The sequence below is a fragment of the Netta rufina genome, assembly GCF_964035555.1.
Source record: "Netta rufina genome assembly, chromosome: 12".
Classification (NCBI taxonomy): Eukaryota; Metazoa; Chordata; class Aves; order Anseriformes; family Anatidae; genus Netta; species Netta rufina.
In genome coordinates, this window is record NC_140135.1 from 20,596,018 (window position 1) to 20,617,690 (window position 21,673).

Consider the following 21,673-nt stretch of genomic DNA (forward strand, 5'->3'; position numbering starts at 1 on the left):
CCTGACAGCTGCCTTCTGTACCAAACACCCTCTTTGTATTCGTATTGTTTCCATCTCTGTCCAACCTCATTCCGTTTCTGCTCCCTGCTCCTCATCCTCTTTCCAGAGGGAGGATTTGCAGCTGGGGGCAGGGATGGCCAAGGCGCAACTTCAGAGTTTTATTACATGGCCTTTTGCAGCCTGGCATGCAGCATTCAATTTGGAGCGGAGTGTCCTAGCTCTGTTGCATGCCGAGATCTGTTGTCCAGATGAATTAATTCCAGATTATATGTGGGTGTGGACTTCAGCTGGGCAAAATTTGGATACCCTGGTTTAGTCATTATTCTCTGATGAATCTCTTGGTGACAGTCTTTGCCCCTATTGTTCTGAGGTGAGCCCCATGGCAAAAAATGTGAAGGCAAGAAACAAAAGAATATAAAGAAAGGTTACGAAATCAAACTCAGCGAGGCAGGGTTATTGTCCCTCCACTCTGCCTCTGCTGTCCTCCTTTTGAGATGGGGCTGGGGAGGAAAGCGCCCGCCGGACGGGCACGCTGGGCACCGCGGGGGCCGGGCGCCCGACCTGAGCATCCCGAGGCGAAGCACAGAGAGAGGGAGCAGGAGGTTATCATCAATTCTTAACATTTTATTTCTTTACTGGGTTAAACAAGGGGCGGAGAAAACCTCTGCCCCAAAATACAACAGAACTGAAAGCATTACAGGTACAGAGACTATTGAACACAGAGAGTAGTAGGATAATATTTTTAATACAACTGAATTATAGCATGGTTTTGTGTTTTTGTTTTTGTATTTTTTTTTTGTTTGTTTTTTGTCAAACCATTTTGGAAAATAAATGTAATAGGAACTAGTGCAAAAAAGTTCTAAACATGAAGCACAGTGTATAAAATGGCATAAGAAAACTGTCCCCTCGAGGACACAGTCACTTTCTTATGACAGAGGGGAGAAAGAGAAACAGAAGGGGGGTGGGAACAGAGAGGGAGGGTCAGGAAGGCAGAGGAAGAAAGCTGGAAAGAAAGAGAAACCGGGCAGGGGGATTAGAAAGAATATTTTGACTTCAGCAGTATGGTTTGTTGGTTTTTTGTTGTTTTTTTGTTTTTTTTTTCACCTTGCCACCGCGTACTGTAAAAGGACCTTTTGGTAGGTCTGAGCTCTGTAACCACCACCATTTCACAAGCACTTGAGAAGGGTTCGGTCACCAGCAGCCCTTTCTGCCCGCACCCAACGGTGTCCCCGCGCGGTCCCCCCGCGCCCCGTCCCCCTGCCCCGTGCCGGGGCGCTGCGTTTGGGGCTCTCTCCTCCTTTGCAGTGCTCTCCCTTCAAATGGTTCTCGTTGAAGCCTGGTGTTTGCTTTTCCCCATGCACACACGCTCTGCGGTATCCCTGCCGGACCAACGGGTTTAATTCCTTCCAAATTTAAACTCCCATGAACATGTGGGAATATCTCCGGGGTTGAAGGCTTCCCATCGCTGCGACGGCTGAATGCTTTGGAGGCTAGAAGGAGCTGGATTCAGTTTGGTTTGGAAAAGAAAACAGAGCTTGCTCAGAGGGCTGGCTGGGGGCACCCGACACCAGCTGAGGACCCGGAGGAGAAGGGAGGCTGCCCTGCAGGCAGCAGCACCTCGGCGTCAGTTCCCCGTCGGGAATATCCCCAAGCAGCTCCCAAGGTGCGCCGCCCCGCGCCGAGGAGCCCCGCTGGGGAAGGAAGCTCTCCAGTTCGCTTTCAGCACCGCGCCGCTCAGCCCGAGAAACTGGCTGGGTGCTATTTTGAGGAGAGCTGGTTGGAATTCCTCACAAATTGCTATTCTCTCCGAATCCGCTGCCACCAGTTCCAACTGTGCGAGCAGAAAAAGTGTGATTGATTTTTTTTTTTATATAATTTTTTTTTTTTTTTGCGTTTTGTTTTTTTTTTGAAAATGAAAGGTTTTGTGGGAAAGGGCTGTTCTTGATGCATTTCTCAATTTGAAAAAAAAAATCGGTCATAATTATCAATATGGCTTGTTTTGACAAGTTTCAAAATTAAAAAAAAAAAAAAAAAGAAAAAAAAAACTCTCTGGCTTGAAATGGCTTTTTGTTTTGCAACTCGAGCACGTCCTGTTCCCCAAAAAAATACATTTAAAAATGGTAAAACCAAACCAATTAAAAAATAATAATGATAATTGTGGGGAGAGTTTTGGTTTACAACAGGCAAGGTTGCAGACTGCTCGGCCTGCAGGAGGATCGCCGTAAAATGCTGTTCTGAAGGTTGAGGGGGCTGGAACCTGCTCCTGACCGTGTTTTGAGGAACTGGGGCAGGTCTGCAGCTGCCTCACGCTCAGCTGCACCAGGAGGCAGGGACCCAGGGCTGCTGGCGAGGCTGGGGGGGTCCTGGGCACAGCCCCCCGGGGCAGTGCCACGGGTCTGATCCGCTCCTCGTTCCTCAGGTCGGGACACGCAGCATGGAGCTGATGGGGAGATCAGGGAACGAGGCAGCAAGAGCAGGTCCTAAAGGATTTAAACCCAAGGAAACGGAGCTAGGGGGTTTGGGAAAAACTGGCAATGGGAACGTTCCCTCGCACAGCTGCCACCATCCTGTCCTGCACGGGCAGCGAGAAGCCCGAGGACCCAGCTACACCCAGGCCTCCCCGGGCACCCCGTGGGCCGTCTCCTGTGCTTTGTGTGCAAGGAGCTGTTACAAAATCCCACAGCAATGCCCCCCGCAACGGTTCAGCTTTCTCCTAGGGGAACGCCAGCAGCTGGCCTGGCTCGGGGAGCTCGGCGCTTGGTTTGCAAACCCTGCCCGCACGCGGTGGCGGGAGGCACACGATGAGCAGGTTGGGAACAGAGAGATTAAACCCCAGCAACCTTTAAAAGGCATCATTTAAAAACAAAACAACATGATTTGCAAAGGGTTTAACCTTTGTGTGTGGATGCAGTGATTCCTTTGCCCCGCAGGGAGCAGAGCACGTCCCGCCGCGTGCCGCCCTCCTCACCCTCACCCCACTCCCGGCCCCCCTGCAGCAATGTGCAGGGGTAGCAGCACCCACAGAGCCACACGGGGTGGAAAACACCCAGAAAAAAGCTGCTGAGGAGCTTTGCTCCCCAAACCCAGGCTGAGCAGTGCGTGGGCAGGGCACGAGATGGACCTGTGCGAGCCCCAGGAGCGCAGAGCAGGCTTCTGCTGGGAAGGGACAGGGGGACCACGACCTGGGCACCTTCCAGCCTGCAGCGGGTCGTTATTCACACCAGGATCTGCCCTCCCTCAGCTTTCGGATGTAATTTAAGGGAGATTTACACTGCTGTGGATAGAAATCCACAGGGCAGCTCAAGAAGCCTATAAACAAAATTGTTGGCCGCATTGCATAGGTTTTCAGAGAGATTTTTGCCAAATCTATTTCTGCGCTGAGTTTGTCTCTGGGTTTCTATAGGCACTCCTTTCCGGGGTGGTAGCTGGGTGTCAGATTGTACCTCCTCACAAGCCGGAGCATGACTTTTTTGGGGGTTAGAGGCCGACGTGACGTGGCTGAGGGCGATGCAGCGTTGGGCTGCGGGACGCCCCGTTTGCCCACCTCCCTTCCAGGCGCCGCGGGGCCGCCCGGGACGCAGCAACGTGGCAGCGGGCAGTGCCAGCACCACGCCGAGCAGCAGATATCAGGGATTTTTCATTTTCCTTCTGTCTTTTCTAAAGGCAGGGCAGAGGAGCCGTCTCCCGGCATCGCCTGCAGTCCTGAGTGGCAGTGAATGAACTGCCCTGACATCTCCTATTGAAGCAAAGCAAAATGTGTTGAACAAAAACCATTTCAAGATGTTTTCTGAGTGTTGCCAAGTTACTCAACATGTTCTGCTTTAGTTGTCAGATGCTTTCAAAGCGATTTCCCTAACTCAGAGCACGAATGGTGAGGGCTCTCCCTGGGAATCTTTTGCCTGGGGCTACCATGGATCTGTATTTTCATAAGAAAAGGGCTCAAGTAATGATTAATCTTCGCCAGAGGAAGCAGGGCCTTTCTTTGGGATTTTTCTTCAGTTATTTTTAATTAATTTGTACAACTGGCAGCTACATTAAAGTGCAAAACACAGGGCTGATGCTGCAGAGGGGCCGGCCACGGCCACCTTTCCCCCGCCGCCCGGGCTGCCCGCGAGCATCGTCCCGACAGCGCGGTGGGCACTGGGAGAGGGAACGGGATCACTGGGCTGGAAGGGAAAGGAGAAAGCACCTCGGGTTAAATTCCCGGGAGGATGAGGGCATTTGGGGTGGGTGTTCCCCTGGGGGCTGCACCCGGAGCTGCTCTGCAAAGGGCCCCTCCTCGCCCCAGGCACGTCCGCGCCACGCTGCAGCGGGAGCAGCGCCAGCGGGATGGATGGGGGCAACGCCAGAGCCCCCTTCCTGGGCTCTCCTCCCGCGTAGCAAAGGGAGAGCCGATCGGGAGGCTTCCTGGAGTTGTAATGTCAGAGCGGGGAGAAGATTTTTATCTGACGGCCCCGTAATGATGGACTGCAACGTACACCGCTTCCAGCTGCTCCGTCCTGTTCTGTGAACAGCCTCGTCTGGATCCACTTAACGAGATTGGCAAAGTGTTGAATACAGCATATGGTGCCCTAAAACCACAGAACTTATTGACAGCAGCCCAGACTTGCTAAATAAAAGAACTCCTTCCAACAGCCTCGCTCTGTGAAGACTCAGCACTTTCCTTCCAGTCACACTAGGTAAAATCCCAGCCCCCGGGGCTGGCGCGGCCAGCGAGCCTCCTCGGGCCACCTGGGGCCGGCGGCTCCCCGCGCTCAGCACCCCGGGGCCGCCCGGGATCCACTCCTTTCCCGGCCCCGTGCCCCTCGCCGTGCTGTCCGCGGGCCGGGGGCTGCTTGGCCCCGAGCAGGCTGTGCGGCAGACAATGAGCAGGGCCGGTGAGTCAGGGCCGCTGGCTGACGCACCAGCCGGGGCCGTTCCCTCCCGAGATGAGCCGCTGCGAGATCGGACGCAGCCTATCTCCCGAGGAGGCGCCTGGAATTAGCTTAACTCTTGGCAGCGCACGAAAAATCTAATTTCCTTCAGGACGAGCTGGATCCGGCCGTCTCGAGGCAGGCACGCGGCTGCGCTCCCTCCTTCGGTCTGGCCGTGGGCTCTCACCATTCCTCAAGGCAGCGGCACCACTCGATTTTTCAGCAACAAGCGCAGGAGCCGCGCTCCTGCTTGCTGAACCGCTGCGTGTCCAGGCTCCCCAACCAGTGCAAACTTGGCTGAAAATGTAGGGATGCTGTTAGGAACACCCAAACAGGAACCGCCCTACCTGCTCTGGGCAGCATCAGCAGCAAAATCCGCTCGGGACGCGCTCTGCTTCTTCCCCGAACGCAAGTTCTCCAGCCCGGTACCGATGCCAACGAGCTGCCGGGCTTCACATCCGCAGGGCTTTGGTCACAGGTAACTGGTGGCACCTGAACACCTCCCCGGAGCTCCGAGCTTCAAGGCAAAGCAGGCGTTGAACGTTCAGCTGCTTTTCAGAGCCTCTTTGGTCTGGAAATGGGCTGGAAACGTCGGGCAAGCAGTCTCTGTGCGCCCACCCCGGTGTTCGCTCCGTGCCCACGGGACCCCTCTCGCCTCGGGTGCCTGACGAGCGGCACCGTCCCCCTGGGGCCGCCCCGCGAGCAGATCCTGGTGGGTGGATGGAGAATTTGGGAATTTCTGAGCAGAGAGGGGAGCTGATGAACGGCTGGAAACGCTGAGCTCAGGTGAAAAGGAAAGAAGCGAGCCGATCCGGGCCGCACCAGCCAGCACCTTGCCCGACCGTGTCCCGCTGTCCCAGCTGGGCTCCTAGAAGGTTTCTGATCTGGGGCGCATCCAGTGATAAAAAGCAGTCGCGAGAACTCCCTTCCCCAGCTGGGCTTTATTAGCGCCTCTTCTTTGTGTGGGAGACCATCCCTACCAGCCAGATTTCGCCAGCCCTTCTGCCCAGTCCTTCTGCCATCCAGCAGATGATTTGCAGCCGCCGAGCAGGGACGGACGCCTTCGGAAGCCTTTCATCCAATTGTTACCACGCCTGATCCCACCACGAGCTGAAGACTCCCTCAGCTTCGCCTGCGCCCTGCCAGAGCCACGTCTCCCCGACTCCGCTCCGAGTCATGGGGAACGAGAGCGAGAGGTTACACGAAACCATCGGGACGCTTCGCAAACGGGGGCACCGGGACGCCCCTCCCCACCTCCCCGAGCACGAGCGGAGGGGCAGGTGGGGCCGTGGGGGACACCGGCCCCGTGGCGCAGCATCCTCCAGCCCCACCAGCAGCAGGAGGAGCCCGGCCAGCCCGCGCAGGGGCTGCCTTGCACCAGCGGGGTTTTCCCCGGGGATGGGAAGGGAGGACGGGGATTTTCAGAGAGGTGCTGCCTCCATCCTGCCCGGCCGGGTGCGGGGCGTTGTGGACGGAGGAGAAATAGAAAAGGGGGGTCAGGCTGATTTCCAAACTCTTGGCATGTGGCTGGCGGGTGAGGTGCGGGCGCCCAAGGCACTCGCGGCGGGCGGCAGGGAGGAGCGCGGCAGCCCCGTGGGGCCACCTCCTGCGAGGGGGGGACCCCGTCCCCTCTGCTCCCTTGTCCCCTCTGCTCCTCTGAACCCCCTGCTCCCCCTGCTCCTGCGCCCGGCTGCTCCTGACCGAACCCTTCTCAAAGCCGAGTCCCGCAGCCCTGTGCGCATTAGAGACTCTTCATCACGGGGATGCCCCGCGGCGAGCAGCTCTTGGGGGGATGTGCGGGGGTGTGTGTGTGTGCGTCACCCCCAATCCCGTGCCTCCCATTGGAGGAATAGCATGTGCCCCCCTTCGTGGAAAAAGATCTGGCGTTCTCGGAGGTCGGCTCCCCCCTCCGTGTCACTCGTCCCGCGCCACGCTCTCGTCCAGGGCGGGCAGGGCCTCCAGGCTGAGCCCCCCGCCGCCGCTGTGCACGCTCGAGAAGGACACCATGGTGTGGAGGAGCATCAGGACCAGCACGCACAGCCTGAGCCTGCTGCTGCCCAGGCGAGACCCTGCGGAGACCGGCAGCAAGGACGGGGAGTGGTGGTACTGGTGGTACTGGTGGTGGTGGTGGTAGAGGTGGTAGTGGTTCTGCCGCTGGTGATGGAGGTGGGGGTCGTGGCGGTGGTAATGGAGCGACTCTGACGCCGTGGATTTGGGGGATGTGTTGTAGTTGCTGTCTGGGGGGTGGTCGCAGGAGTCCCATTGCACCTCGCAGCACTTGGCCTCCTCCTCGGGCAGCTGGGTCTCCAGCAGCCCTGCGGGAAGGGAGCAGGGGGTCAGTGGGGAGGACGAGGACGGCGAGCAGAGGGAGCGAGCACGGTGCCAGCCCCAGCACCGCCACACCCGGAGACCCCCAGCAGCTGCCACTGGTGGGACTGGTGCACAGGGAGGGACCCCGGCGCGGTCAGGGCTCCCCAGGCAGCACCCATCTGTCCTGGCCCTGCATCATCCCATCACCTCCAGCCCCCTCCCACTTTTTTAGGTTTCACTGGGCTTTTGTTTCCCGAGCTAAACCTGCTGCTCCCTCTCCGTGCAGCGCTTACATCTCACCCCAGCTCCACGTCTCGGCGCTCAGCACGCACTCGGTGCGTTTCTGCACCACGCCTCCCCCTCCTCTCCTCCCCAAAACGACCTCACAGCCTGGCAGACGGCCTGCAAAGCCCTGCGGGCTCCCCAGCACCCACCCCTGCTCCCGCAGTGTCCTTACCCGTGCAGATGAAGCCAGGCAAGCCTCCGTAGATCAGCTCGTCGTTGTCCGGTAACACGAACGGGCACCTGGTCTGCACCTCCAGGCAGTATTGCTTGCATGGGATCCGGTGTCGGCACTGTTGTTGTGTCACGTTGAAATACTCGGAGCACAGCCAGGCCTTGTAGACAGCCTAGGGAAGGCACCGAGGGGGACGGGTCACCCACACAGGCAGCGGGGTAGCACGAGCGCCGCGGAAACCCCGGGGGGAAGGAGAAGGGGAAGGGAAAAGGGAAGGAAAAGGGGAAGGGGAGGCCTCTTACCTCGCTTGGCTCACTTGGCAGAGCTCGTCAGCACACCCGAGCTACTCACTGAATTCATCCAGCAACTCAAGGAGACCTTTAAAGCATTGGGGGCCGCAGCACTGCTCTACCAAACCCAAACCACCACGAAAACAAAGCAAAGCGGCCGCAGGGGACTTGTGTCCCCCCCCGGTGGGCACCTCTGCCGAGACCAGTGACCGAGAGCAGCGATGGAGAGCTTTGTGCACCACGTGCAGACGACCTGCCACTGCTCAGCCCCCTGCCCGCAGCACCCAGCTCCCCCCGAGGCACCCGGCACACCGAGATGTCCCCGTGAGCCATGGGACGGGCAGGGAGGGAGCAGCTCACGGGGCTCGTGCGCTCCCGTCCCGCTGCCTGCCCGGCAAAATTAAGGTCAGGTTGATGCCCACAGCCAGCTCCTAGCTCCCTGCGAGACAGAGGGAAGGAGTTTCCCTCCTAAACGTGCTGGGATAAAGCCCCTGCTCCTCCTTCCCCACGGGTTTGTATGTTCTGGAGGCTTTAAACCCATGACGTTTCCCTACGACGTTTCCAAAACCCCCGCGTTTTCCACAGATCCTTATCTCCCTTTGTCTGGACCCTGGTGCTGTCTCAGGATTCGTGCTGGTTGGGAAATTCTTGGCAAGTTCTCTTTTTCCTTTTTTTTTTCTTTTCCTTTTTCCCCCTGGCAAATGCCCGTTCACAGACCCCTGCATTCCCACGGAAGCGTTGTTTTGGTGAAATTTTCATCAGAAAATTTAAATTACCGGGGGCCGGGCCGCAGCCCCCGGGGCAGTCAGCAGCCCCGTGGCCACGGCTTTCGGCTGGGCTGTGGGAGCTGCAGCCGCAGCCCTGCTGTTTCTCTCTGGATGTTAATTATTCAGGCCGAGGGGAACAGCTCCAGAGGAAGGCCTGGCTCTGGAAGCAGACCGCGAGGACACGGCCAGGAGGGAGAGCCTGGAGCTCCAGTTCTGGATCTGCCTCTGCTGAGCTCATTCCCTGGGGCCGAGGAGGAGGGGAGCTGGGCAGGGAGCCCGGGGTGATCGCTTCCCCGACCCCGCTGCCTTCTCCTTTTCCCAAATCCCCTTCTCCAGGGCCTGGGGAGCAGCACTTTGTGGACTTCCCAACCAGCAGGGGCTCCCAACCCTGCCGAAACTGCCCGAGCCCAGGGCCTGGGGCTGTGCTGGGGCTGCACCGTGCCCACGGCCCCCCCAGCACCACCCACAGCACCCGGCTTTCGCTCCTCAGCCCTGCTCGGGCAGGCAACACGCGGTGGGTGAGGCGGTGGGAGCAGCCTGGAGACGAGGTTGGATGGAGATGGGGACAAGAAGTGATGGAGACGGGGACAAGGACTGATGGAGACGGGGACAAGGGCCGATTGGTGCCTCCACGTGCAGAATTCAAATGGCCGAGGTGGGGAGGGATGAATTTCCCCCCCCAGTTTCCAGGATTACGAACGGGAGCCATTCACCGCCCCACGAACTGCTCAGATGGATGCAGAATTTGCTGGGCAAAGCTCGGCGAGGTGCCTCAGGCCTTCTATCATCCCACAAACCATCCCTCTCCCTCCGTGTTTACACACTCCTGGTGTCCGGGGGTTCACCACGCTCCCCGTTTGGGCACAGCCCGGGCAGGCTCGGTCGATTTCCTCTCTCCGTGCCCGCAGCCTCCTCGCATCCCCTCCGTCCTGTGCCTCCCCTCGCCGCTCGTCCCCCGCAGCTTCCTCCTGCTCTTGCAGGGGACGCCTGAGGATTGAGGGCAGGAGGAGATTTACTCGCTGCCTGACTCACCGCGGAGAGCTCGCCCGTGCCTCCTCCTCGCTCTTTACCGTTTCTGGAGGAATTAAGCTGCCTTTTGATGGGCGTTTCCTCCTTTCTGCTTTGGGGTTTGGCTGCTCTCAGGATCACAGGGTCAGACTCCCCAGCCGGGCCATGTGAGCACAACCGGCCAGGTCTCTAAAAACCTTCCCCAGAGTCCTTCTGTGTTCTCAGGATGTCTGTGCAGAACCACCTCCTGCTTTTCTCTTTGAAATAATGCGGCTGGGGGTGATGCCAGCACCTTGTGGACACCAGCACTGTCTGAACCACACTCCGGAGGCACAGGGCAGGGACGGAGGAGCATCAAAAAGATGCAACAAAGCAACAAAGCAACAAAGCTTTCCCCAACTGGGTGGGCAGGGAGCAGCCGGCACACGCTGCCCAGCGAGCCGAGGGGTGGCGAGGGACAGGGAGCCACGGAGGGGCCGTAATCAGTGGTTACACCAGGTGCAGGGAAATTGGACGCTTTGAGAAACCCAGCGTTGGGTATAGAGCTTGGCAAAGCTTCCCGGGGTTGCATTTAATTGCAGTAATATTGGGCTCTGTGGAGAAAGCCTCAGGGGCGGCTCTGCAGAACCATCCGGGAGCGTGCTGGGGTGGCTCTGCCCTGGAAGCTGCTCGGCGCTGCGCTCACGACTCCTCTCCTCCTCCTCTTCCTCCTCCTCCTCCTCCTCCTCCTCCTTCTCCTTCTCCTCCTCCTTGACCCGGTGGCAGCTGCGTGGAGCTGGGGCCGTGCACACCCACGGGGCCACCGGGGACCCGGCGCCCGGCACCCAGGGCTGGCAGCAGAGCGTCTCCACCGTGGCCTGGGATGAGCATCTGGAGGGGCTGCGCCTCATTAATCTCGGACGCAGGGAAATGAGCGCTGCTAATGAGCCGCTCGGGCACCTCTCCAAGCTCTGGCACATCAGGATGCGGCGAGGGAGGCAGGCCACGTAAAGCAGGGGAGAGAAGAGCCCCCGTGGATGATGGCAGCGGATTAAGGGAACGCGAACGGCGCTGGCCGGCCCGGAGGAGTCACAAACACAACTGCAGCGCCCAATTACCGAAGGATTCAATTAGAGCCGCCTGCAACCCTGACATCAACAGCGCTGGGCTTTGGAAAGAGCAAGTTTTTTTTTTTTTCTCATGAGCCTTGCTCTGTGCCGTTCCAACATCCTATCTGCAACAGCTGGTTTTTTGGTAACTTGGATATTTCTGGAGCCGGGTCCCGGCTGTGCTGTCCCCGCCTTGCCCCTTCGCATGCTCCCCTCTGGGGCACGGGGAAGAGGAAAAAACACAGCAGAACTGCGTGCGATCGCTCCTTTTTTCTGCGTTTTTACTTCTTTTTTTTTTTTTTTCTCCTTTCTATAAAGCTGCCTGGTGCCTGGTGATGACAGCGCTGGAGCCGGGCACCCTCCGTCTCACAGGGGGAAGGCGAGCAGGGGGCCGGCTCCTCGCCGCCCGCTGTGCCCAGCACCTAAGGGTGGCACCGACCTCGCCACGGGGGCCACCAGCCAGAAATAGGGTGGCCGGGGGGTGCTGGGGGGGAAGGGGGCAGCAGCAGGGCAGTGGGGGCATCCTCTTCCTCCTCCTCCTCCTCATCCCTGCCGTGCCCCTGGCTGGAGGCCGCCTTCCTCCACGGCATCCTAAATCCAGTCCCAATGCTGCTGACCTCTGTGGTTTCATGAAGAAACTCGTTTTTAGGGTCTTTGGTTTACCCCCCAGAAGAAGGGAACGAGGAAGCTACCTGAGAGCCCCCTCTCCCTGCAAATAGAGCCCCCTGAAAGCAAGCCCGAGACACAAGTGGCTCCCTGAGCTCATCTATGACAAAATTTTAAGAAAGCAGCCTTAGGGCACGAGCGCATCCCCCTCACCTGCTCAGACACCCCGCAGCCCTGCCTGTAGCACGTTCAGCTCGCTGCGTGGAGCTGGCAACGCAGAGAACGAGCTCCTGCACCTCTGTGCATGCACACACACAAACCTCCAACCAGGCAAGGGGGAAATGTGGGACGTTTCCCCTGGGAAAGCTGCTGGGCGCACAGGTCGGGGTTTTGGGGACAGGGCCCTGGCCGTACAGCTGCACCTGCTGCCCGCAGGACAAACACGATGGCCATGGACATCCCCGCTGGGCACGGGGAGAGGAGCCCCAAAAACCACCCTGGGAGGACAGAAGGGACCCTGGGCCCCTTCCCTCCCACCACAGCTCCCAGTTTGCCCAGTTTAGCTTTGCCACCATGGCCCCGTTGCCACTGGTATCCGGCCGCGTGCCCACAGCCACCCTGCTCAGGCAGACCCCAGCCGGCTGCCGCAGGGGTTTGATCCCACACGGCCTCTTCGGAGCACCCAAATTCCCACCAAACCCCGGTTTAACAACGAAATGCCACCTTGGGGGCGCCGCGTTCCTCCTCCCAGCGGGGCCGGCGAGGGCTGGGAGCGCTCTGCCCGCCAGCCCCCCGAGCACAAAGGCCGAGCCCCGGCGCAGCCTACGTGATGTCGGCGGCGTGTTCAGTCCCCCCACATCCTGGCTCTGTCCTCTCTGCCCTGCGATTTTCTTCTGGCAGTCGACAGCCCACGCTTTGGACAGCGTCTGGGACAACGCGGCCCCAGTCTTGGTGGGCTGCCTGCAGGCGCTGCTGTAAAACAAAATGGATTGAATGTAAACAAAATGCACATTGAGGCCGCTGCTTATGGAAGCGGGCGAGGACTGGGCCCCATTGTGCCACAGGCTGCACGACACGGGCAGCAGACAGACCCCGTCCTGAGAAACTTCTGGTGCGCACAGACCCGAGAGCAAAGGCGGCGAGCGCCCGCGCTCCCACGCAGAGCCAACGGGGCGAGAGGGGCGGCTGTAAATCCCCGGAGCTGCTTTCTGCCCTGCTTTTGGAGAGGCGTTTTTGGCCGGGCTTGAGAGGGTTTGTCCCCTCTGGACGGGAGGGCACGGCGTGAAGGTATGCGTGGGAAGGGGCAGCCAGGATGGGATGCGGCCAGGGGGCAGGGAGCAGCCGGGGCCCTGCCGCTCTCAGCAGGGGCAGGGGCACCCTGGTGGCCTGGGGGTGAGCCCAGCAGGGGCGTGCTGGTGAATTGGGGGATGGAGGGGTGGGAGATGCCTGGGTTGAGTGGCACTGCCCCATCCAGATGTGCCAAACCCCAGCAGGTAGTCCCCAGCCCAGCGCCTGGTCCGGGTGCACCCGTCCCATCCCAAAAATCAGAGCCCGAGCGGCTCCCAGCACCCACGCAGGGCGCAGTCGGATGCCACAGGACATGGATGAGCGATGGGATTACCCCGGAGCAGTGCCTGGGAGGCTCCAGCAGCTCCTGGGGCACGGTGCTGCCTGCAGGAGGAACCCAAGGACCGCGAACTAACGGCACCGGGCCCTGCCTGGCCCTGGCGAGGGCACACCGGGGATGGCGAGAGCTGGAAGAGCAGCAGAAGTCAAATGGTGGCTGGGACCTGGCTCCAGAGCGGCGCTTCCCTGAGCGGCTACACCCAAAATGCTGCTTGGATGCAGAAATAACGGCCCCGAGGAGAAAACGTGGTCAGGGAGAGGGGATGCGCCCCCAGTGCTGCCATCCATCGGGGGCTGCGGCGTGTCCAACGCAAGCGAAGCCTGCAGGGTGTGGAGAACCAAGAGCAGCACCCCGAGCACAACCCCTGGGGGCTCCGAGCTGGGGCACGAAGCCCGGGGAGGGTTTGGGAGCTGCCCACCAGCAGGCACCTCCTGGCAGCACTGGGAGCGCCCCAGCTGCAGGCGCAGCCCCCTGCCACCTGCCAGCCCCCCGCTAAAAAGTGACGAAAGCTGAGTAAAAAGTGCTTAAAGCCGAGTAAAAAGGGATTCAAGCCGAGTGAAAAGGGATTAAAGGCAGCCAGGAGGACGCAGACGGTTCCGACAGAGACGGGGCAGACGCAGCCATCAGGTGCCCGCGATCCATCAGAGGCGCTGGAGGAATTCACCCCCGTCAGATACGGCTGCAGCCAGGGCTCCAAAGCAGATTAAACATTGATGGGGCTAATGAGAACATCCTGTTACATTAGGAGGGATATAAAAAAATAAAGGCGAGACACTTCAGTGCCACAAGCCATCAATTACCCACAGCTGGAGCCTGAAGAAGTTTCTCCAGCACTGCGGGGTCTCTGCGGCGAGGGCACGGCGGAGCAGGGCGCGCAGCACGAGGCAGGGTTCAAGGAGACACCTCAGCCTCACGCCGTGTCTCTGGGGGGAATTGGGGTTGGAAGAGCCCTGCCCAGGCACAGGCTGAGCCAGAAGCGGCTCGGAGCGAGGGGAGACCCAAATCTCCCCAGCACTGCACGAGGATTCGTCCCCTGCTGCGCCCAACGGAGGTGGCTCCGAGAAGGGCAGCGGAGGGAGAAGCCCAGCCAGGTGCCACCAAGGCCAAAATCAGCCCCAACGACTTCGTAATCACTGAGCGGCCCCGTTAATTGCATCTGCTGACGTTGCCAGGCACGGAGGCACAGTGAGCTCCGGTAGGGACCCCAAAACAACAGAAGGAGCCCGGGGAGGTGAGAAGAGGGGCAAGAAATGAGCAAAATTCACCGCAGAAAAGACCCTGCCGGCAGCCCCGAGGGGATGGTGTGTGCCCTGAAGAGCCCACGACATCTCCCCAGCCCCGGTGGGATCCGGGCAGCAGCCGCTGGTGGCTGGTGGGGGTCTCCGTGTGATGCCAGGGGCTCGGGCTTTGAAATCCTCAGCGTTTCCAAAGGAAAGAGAAACTGTTTGCCAAAACTTTGCACATCGCCTGCAGGCTGCAGCCCGCACAGCCTCTGGAAGGGGACTTGCAGCGAGGGTCCCCAGCCCCAAGCCTCAGCAGGAGATGGGGGAGGCCAGGACCTGCACCCAGGGGCAGCTCCTCCTTCTTAGCCAGCACCAGGAGCTCGCCGGGGCAGGGCGCTGGCACGCCGAAGCCTTGCCAGGTGGTGCCTTCACGCTGCCTTTTGCCATCCGTGCTCACACCAGAATTTGGAGGAGCCCGCACTGGCTGCCTGCATCCAGGCTGCTCCTCCACCTGACAGCCCCCAGACCTTAGGAAAGGCCACGGGGAGAAGTAAAAGCCAAAAAGTGATGAGGAAGGAGAGCGGGGCCGGGCTCGGGCAGGAGTTGCTCTGCTGGGGGCCTCAGCCGGCACCGCGCCCCCTGCCCACCCTGCCCCGTGTGGCCAGCTGGCTCCTGCTCCCCCGGGCAGCCTCCGTGTCTCATTCATGGATTTGCTGTCCCTGAGTCATTGCCCTTCAAACGACAGCGGAGCCCGGCCTCCTCTGTGCAGAGCCAGGCATGAGCCGCATCCTAATGCCTCCCGCTGACGGCAGGAACAGCCCCCGGCAGCCCAGGTGCATCCTGCCCGCTGCCAGCAGAGGGAAAACCCCGCGGGGCAGCGCTACCAGGTGCCCCCGCTGCCTTTGGGGCTGCAGGAGAAGCCTGCCTGGCCGCGGGGTGCTTCAGAGGCACGGGGTGGGTGCAGCACCCTGGGGTGCCGGAGCGGCTCCGGGCTGCGTGGCGACCCCGCAGACGAGGACAGGAGCTCCGAGGTGATGCTGCCAGGATCCTTTGTGCCAGCACACATCGCACATCACCTAGGGAATCACGTAGGGCAGCAGCCTGACGAGCTGTCCCCGATCCGGGCCCCCCGGGCACCGCGCTGCGCCCTGCCTGCCGCCTCCTGGCGCTGGCAGCGAGGCCGCTCCACCAGCTCGCCGTAAATACAGGCTGCCAAAAACGCAGCCGTGCCCACCGGCTGCCTGCAGCCCTACAGGCCCACCGCACGCTGGACGCCTTCCAAAACCCATCGGTAGCTGCTGAAGGATCGCCCCACGGCCCTCGGGCTGGAGCTGCAGCCCTCCCTCGCTCCCCGCGCCCCACGGGCACGGGCGTGCTTCCCTTCGGCACCGCTGGTGAACGCAGACGAGGTCTGATGGACACACAAACTGCTGGCAGCAGGCAGGCAAACACCACCGAAACCATCAGCAAAACCCCCCCTGTTTGCACGGAACAACAGCTCCTTCCCTTTTCGGCTTTCCTGTCCTCCTTCCAGAAGCCGGTGCCCATCTTTGATCGTTTTTGGGGTGAAGGCACGCTGCTTTCCTGGCGGTTTTCAGCCCAGCCTCGCCATCCCTGTGGATGCAGGGAGAGCCCCGTGGCAGGGCAGCACGGCACATGGGTTAGGGGCTGGCTGTGGCAGCCTTGTACCTGGAGACCCACCCAGAACCTAAAATCCACTGGGAACTTCACCGGGCAACACCGAGACCTAAAAGCCCAGCCTGCTGCCGCTGCCTTGTACATGGGACCAGCCTCTCCCTCCCACCAGCACTGCCCAAAATCCTGGGGAGCAAAATCCTGCCCTGCCACGCACCCAAAGGGCTCCCTGATGTGGGTAACGGGGAAATCAGGGCGGGGAAGGAGCCCCAGGCAGGGCCGCAGCGCGATGCAACAGCCGCCGGCCCGAGCAAACAGAGGAGCGCTGGTAATCTAATCAGGGCTGAGATGCTACAGGTCCTGTCCAGCCTGCCCTTCCCAGCCCAGCTCCCTCCTGTCAGCCCTTCTCTCCCCGCTGCTTTGTTTCCCGCAGCCTAATGAGGCCTTAATTCACCAGCCGTGGTCCCATAGATCTTTATTTGCCCGGCTAAGGCCGGGTTTGCGCTTCCAGGAGCGCTCTGCGCAGCGGCTGTGGGCTGAGGGAGGCAGCACAAGCACAGAGCCTCCGGCTTTAAAGCCACAAAGCCCTGACTGCGTGGCAGCCGAGCTGCAGGCGACGCTGGGCTTCGTCAATTTGGGAAGAGAGGGGAAGAGGAGGAGAAAACCAGCCCCAAGCACCATGCGGGGCAGCAATCTGAAGGAATTGGGATCTCCTGCCACGCTACATCACGCGTGCACGGAGCCCGCTGGTTGCGTGCCCGTGTCCTGGGCTTCCCCCGGGACATTTGGCCACAGCTTCGCCACCAAACCCCACCGAGCACACAGCACCACAGGGCAGAACGTGCAGCGTTGTTCAGCCTTCGGGCAGCAATCACAAACCCAGGGCGCTTCAAAGCTCCCGCCCGCCGGCTCTTCCCGCGCAGCCCCCGCTAAGCCCCGGGAGGCTGGGGGAAACCAGGCCAAAGGGGAGGAAACCAGGCCAAAGGGGGGGAAACGAGGCCAAAAGGGGGGGGAAACGAGGCCAAAAGCTCACGGCCACAGCACTGGGCCAGGCTGCTGGCGGCCTCAAGTCACAGGAGAGGAGAAAGCTGTGGCTGTCAGCTGGGAGAGCCGAAAGCAAAGCGCCCCAGCGCGCAGGGAATCGCCTCAAACAAGCGCCCTGCTTCCAGCGGGCACCGCAGCGAGGGCTGGGGTCGACGCCTGCAGATTCGGGCGCCCACGCCGGAGAATTTGGGCCCCGGGGAATGCCTCGCGGGTCGCCTGCTGCTGGCGGCCTCCTGTTGCTTCCCAAGTGGCGCCTGTGGAGCCGCGGCGCTGCCGCTCGCAGATGCTCCACGGAGGCAACCGCGAATGTGAGCAGGGCGCGAGCCGGGAGCGGCGCCGCACGCCTTGCAGCTGCCAGCTCCAGCTTCGCGGCTCCCCAGCTCGTTTCCTGCCTTCCCACCACGGCTGCTCACGGCCCACGGGCACCCGAGGGAGACTCGTCCACGCAGGGCTCTGTTTCTGGCTGCCTTGGAGTCCCCTGAGCCCAGCTGAGGGTTTTCTGCTCCGTGTGCTGCTCTCCCCAGGTCTCTGTGCTGGGGACACGCAGCTCAGACTCGGCGGGGATGGATGCGAGGGCTGGAGGGCGCGGGGAGCTCTGCCCCAAAACCCACCTTGTCTATTTGGGCTCCTTCCCCTCTCCCGAAAAGCCACCACCACCAACCTCTCCCTCCTCTGCTCTCCCCTCAACACCAGTGGGCAACTGCTGGGTGTTGCCTTCAGCCTGACCCCGTGGGACCCCCACGAGGGCTGCCACTAGCCCACGTGGCCACGAGCCCTTGCCGGAGCCCGCTCCATCCCTCCCAGCTCCTCCTGCTTTCTGCCGAGCCCACCTGGCACCAGAGCACGAGATCCGGGGCCAGCAGTCGCCACCGCCTGCACGCACGGGAGGCGCACAGCACGCTCAGCCCCTGCCGGTGCCGGGTTGCTTCATTCAGCACCCAGATGCGGTCACGGGAGCAGAGCAGCGGCACCAAAGCCAGCTACTACGTAGCTCCGAAACCGCAGGGGGAATTTGGGCGAGCAGATTGTAATTACCTGCCTTGGTGCCGGCCCAGCACGCCAGCGCCAGCTCCTTTCCCAAAACGGTTCCGTGCGGGAGCGGCGCAGAAACGCGGTCCTGAGAGCCGGGGCCAGCACCTCGCGGCCGTGCCCTTGGTGAAAGGCAGGCCCCGTGTCCCCAGCGCCGTGCCGGGGGGAGAGCACGGCCCCGAGCTGCCCACGCACCCCTCCAAACTCTGCCGTTAAAGCAGCGTCCGAGCCCTGCCCGGGGAGCAGGGGACGCTCTGCAGGCAGCCCTCTCGGGGCGGCGCACAAGGAGAGCGCCTGGCTGCGAGGCACGGCGCTGCCTCTCCAGCACACGGCTCCGGGAGAGGTTTAATTACGGAGCCATCATGCTTCCCGGAGGCTGCGTGAGGAGGGAGGTGGCAGGGGCGAGCCGGGCGGCCGCGGGGAGCCGCGGGGCTGGGGGACAGAGCCTGTGCCACAAGGGGTGCAAAGCAGCACCGAGCGGGAGCGCCCCGGGGAGACGCACGGCTGCGCTGCTTGCTTTTGGGAAGAGGCAGCACCGGGCTGAGGTTTGATCCGTGTGGTGCTGGGGAAGGCAGCCCCGCAGCTGTAGGAACACGAAGAGCTCCCCGAGTGCCTGCTAACACCGCGCTGCTCCGAGCTCTCCCCTCCGCTGGGCAGAGCAGGGCACGGGGACAGCTGCTGGAGGAGAACGTGGCGGGGCACCGCGAGCCCTGCCGGCACCGGGGCAGATCGGGGGGCACCCCCAGGGCGACCCACCGGGGCTGGGGGTGCCGGGGGAGGCAGATCCCAGCTCACCATCTCCCATCTCCCTGGGGCAAAGGGATAAAAGGGCGGCCGTGCCGTCCCCTGGGGAGGGGGCTGCAGCTCCTTGGTTCATCTCAGGTCAGCGCTGACCCTACAGCCTGGATTAATGCTGTCCGGGCAGAGCCCTGGGCTGCCCCGGCACCGCGCAGAGCTCCTCTCTGCAGGCCAGAGGCGGCGGTGATGGCCTCACGGTGTCGTGTTTGGAGGCTCTGCCTTCAAGCCTGATTGCCCTGCCCTGCCCGAGCCCTGTCCCAGGACTCTGGTCCTGTCCCCAAGCGCTGCCAGCCCTTGGGTTTGGGCAGCGCAGGGAGCGTGGCTCCACCCGGCACGGGGGCAGGAGGGCTGTGGAGCCCCCAGCACCCCATCCTCCTGCTGCCAGGAGCTCCGGGGCCGTGAGCAGCTCATGTGCCTTGTCCCCTTCACCCACCTCTGCCTCCTCCACCGGGTTTTTGGGCCTGTTTGCCTGCGTTAGAGACCTGTGGGGCTCCCAGGACACCAGGAAGAAGCGTCACGGGGAGAGGATGCCCACGGGGATGGCCAAGGGTGGCCGAGCACCCCGGGGGCCGCGCGCTTCGCCTCCAGCCCCACACCGCACCGCGCCCCCTCGTACCTTGCAGTCCCTCACGCAGGATCTGACCGAGTACTCGTCCGACTGCAGGTATTTCTCCAGCAAGAGGTCGAACTCCTCGTATTTTTCCTGAGCGTGTTGGTCCAGCCGCTGGTACGCCTGGACGCAGCTGCTGCACGCCTCCCCGCCCAGCGCCCCGGCCGCCGCCGCCGCCACCAGGTCCAGCATCAGGTTGTCCAGGCTGCAGTCCAGGCTGTCGGGGCCGGCCATCTCGCGCAGCAGGTCCCAGATCGTGTAGCTATCGCAGAAGGAGAGGTTCAAGTTCCCGAAATACGCCTGCAGCAAGCTCCTGGGCGCCGGGGCCGTGCCCGCCAGCTGCCCGCCGGCGAAGGAGCCCAGCAGGCGCTGCAGCGAGCCCAGGCGAGCGCAGGCCGAGTCCAGGTCGCCGCGGGGAGCGGGGCACGGCCCGGGGGCTGCCGGCGGCCGGCTCAGGTTGCCCACGAAGGCCTCGCAGCCCCCCCCGGCCCCGCTCTCCTCCGCCTCCCCCAGCGCCCTGGGCCCGCGGCCCCGCGGCCTCCCGGCGCCGCTCCGCTCCCGGGCGCGCAGCTTGGCGGCGGCGGCGCAGAGCCAGAGGTGGTCGGAGAGGAGCACGGTGAAGAAGAGCAGCGAGGCCAGCGACAGCCGCCATTTCTGCGCCCGCTCGGGGTCGGCCGCCGGCTTGTCGCTGCGGCGCGGGGCGCAGCACACGGCCCCGCCGCCCCCGCGGGGGGACAGCCAGGCGCCGCGGATCATGGCGAGGCGGCGGCGGCGCCCGGCGGGCCGGGGGGACGCCGAGGGGCGCCGAGGGCCGGCCGCGATGCCGGTGCCGCCGCCGCCGCCGCCGCCTCCTCCTCCGCCTCTCCCCCCCGCCGCCGCCACCGCCGCCACCGCCGCCCCAGCCCCGGCCCCCGGCCCGCCGGCCGCGCCATGCCGCGGCGGGGGGAGGCGGCGCCGCGCCGCACGCTCCGCACCGGCGGCCGGGCTCGCCGCGGGGGCATGCCCCGCTGCCGGCCCCGCTGCCGGCCCCGCTCCCGGCGCCGCTCCCGCTGCCGCTGCCGGGGCCGGTGCCGCTGCCGCCGCCTCACGCCGCTCTCCGCCGGCCCCGCGGCTGCCCCTGCTGCCGCCCGCCGCCGGGCGCCATGGGCCGCCGGCCTCACGCCGTCGCCATCTTCGGCCGCGCCGCCGGCACCTGGAGGGGCTGCGCCTGCGCCACCGACACCGCCACCGGCACCGGCACCGGCACCGCCGGGCCCCCCCTGCACGCAGCGGGGACAGCGCGGGTCGGGTCGGCTCGGTTTGTTCACGGTTCGGCTCCGTTTGGCATGATTTGGCGCTATTTGGCACCGGTTGGCACGGCACGGTTCCGTTTGGCACGGTTTGGCACGGCTCGGTTTGGCACACTTGGGCATGGCACGGCTCGGTCCCGTTTGGCACGGCTCGGCACAGCACGGCACGGCATGGCACCGTGCATGGTGCATGGCACGGCTCGGCACAGCACCCTTTGGCACGGCTCGACTCGGCATGGCACGGTGCATGGTGCATGGCATGGCACGGTTCGGCACGGCACGGTGCATGGCACGGGCTGGCACGGTGCATGTACATGGCACGGCTCGGTCCAGCCCACCACAGCACTGCTCATGGCCCGGCTCATCCCAGCACGGTTCATGGCTCGGCTCGGCTCGGCTCATGCCTGGCCCGGCTCGGCCCGGCCCGGTCCAGCCCCGCCGTGTGCCCGTGCCCGGTGCCGTGGTGCTGAAGGACAGCTCCGCGCCTCCCTCCCGCACGGCCCGGCCCGGCCCGGCCCCGGGAGCCCCCCGTGGGGCTGCAGCCGGGCTGGGGGGGCGGCAGCCCGCGGGGGTCGCCGCTCGCCCCCGTCCCGCACCATCACATCCAGCCTCGGCTGCCTCGGGCCGGGCTGCCGCAGGTGGGACCCCACAGCTTTGGGGAATCCCCTAAGGGTGTTTTGTTGCCCCAAAGACCCGAGGGAAGTCGCCTGCAAGGGGCGAGCTGCTGCCATCCCTGAGCCTCACGCCCTCACACCCCATCCCAGCCTGTCCAGGATGGAGCACGAGCCCCGCGGCTCCTCTCCTTCCTTTCCTTCTCTCTTTTCCTTCCCCTTCCAGGATGGGTCCTGCTGGCAGGAGGGCACCCAGGGGAGCCCCGGAGGAGGGAATCGGCGCCTGGGTGTCCGTACAGCACGGCCCCGAGCCTGAGCCCCAACAGGTAGCTCCGCGCTCGCTGAGGCACCGAGGCACGATGCAGGAG

General features: G+C 63.0%; 1 protein-coding gene across 1 annotated transcript; it reads right to left on the bottom strand.

Moving 5' to 3' along the window:
* Nucleotides 1-739: 739 nt before the first annotated feature.
* On the bottom strand, nt 740-20,161 carry NALF2 (NALCN channel auxiliary factor 2; the record flags this gene model as incomplete). The annotated part of the gene is made up of 3 exons (XM_084293848.1): nt 740-7,228; nt 7,681-7,852; nt 19,412-20,161. The coding sequence occupies 3 exons, from the start codon at nt 20,159-20,161 to the stop codon at nt 6,828-6,830; spliced, it is 1,323 nt and encodes a 440-aa protein (XP_084149974.1). The 3' UTR covers nt 740-6,827.
* Between the last annotated feature and the right edge of the window lie 1,512 nt (nt 20,162-21,673).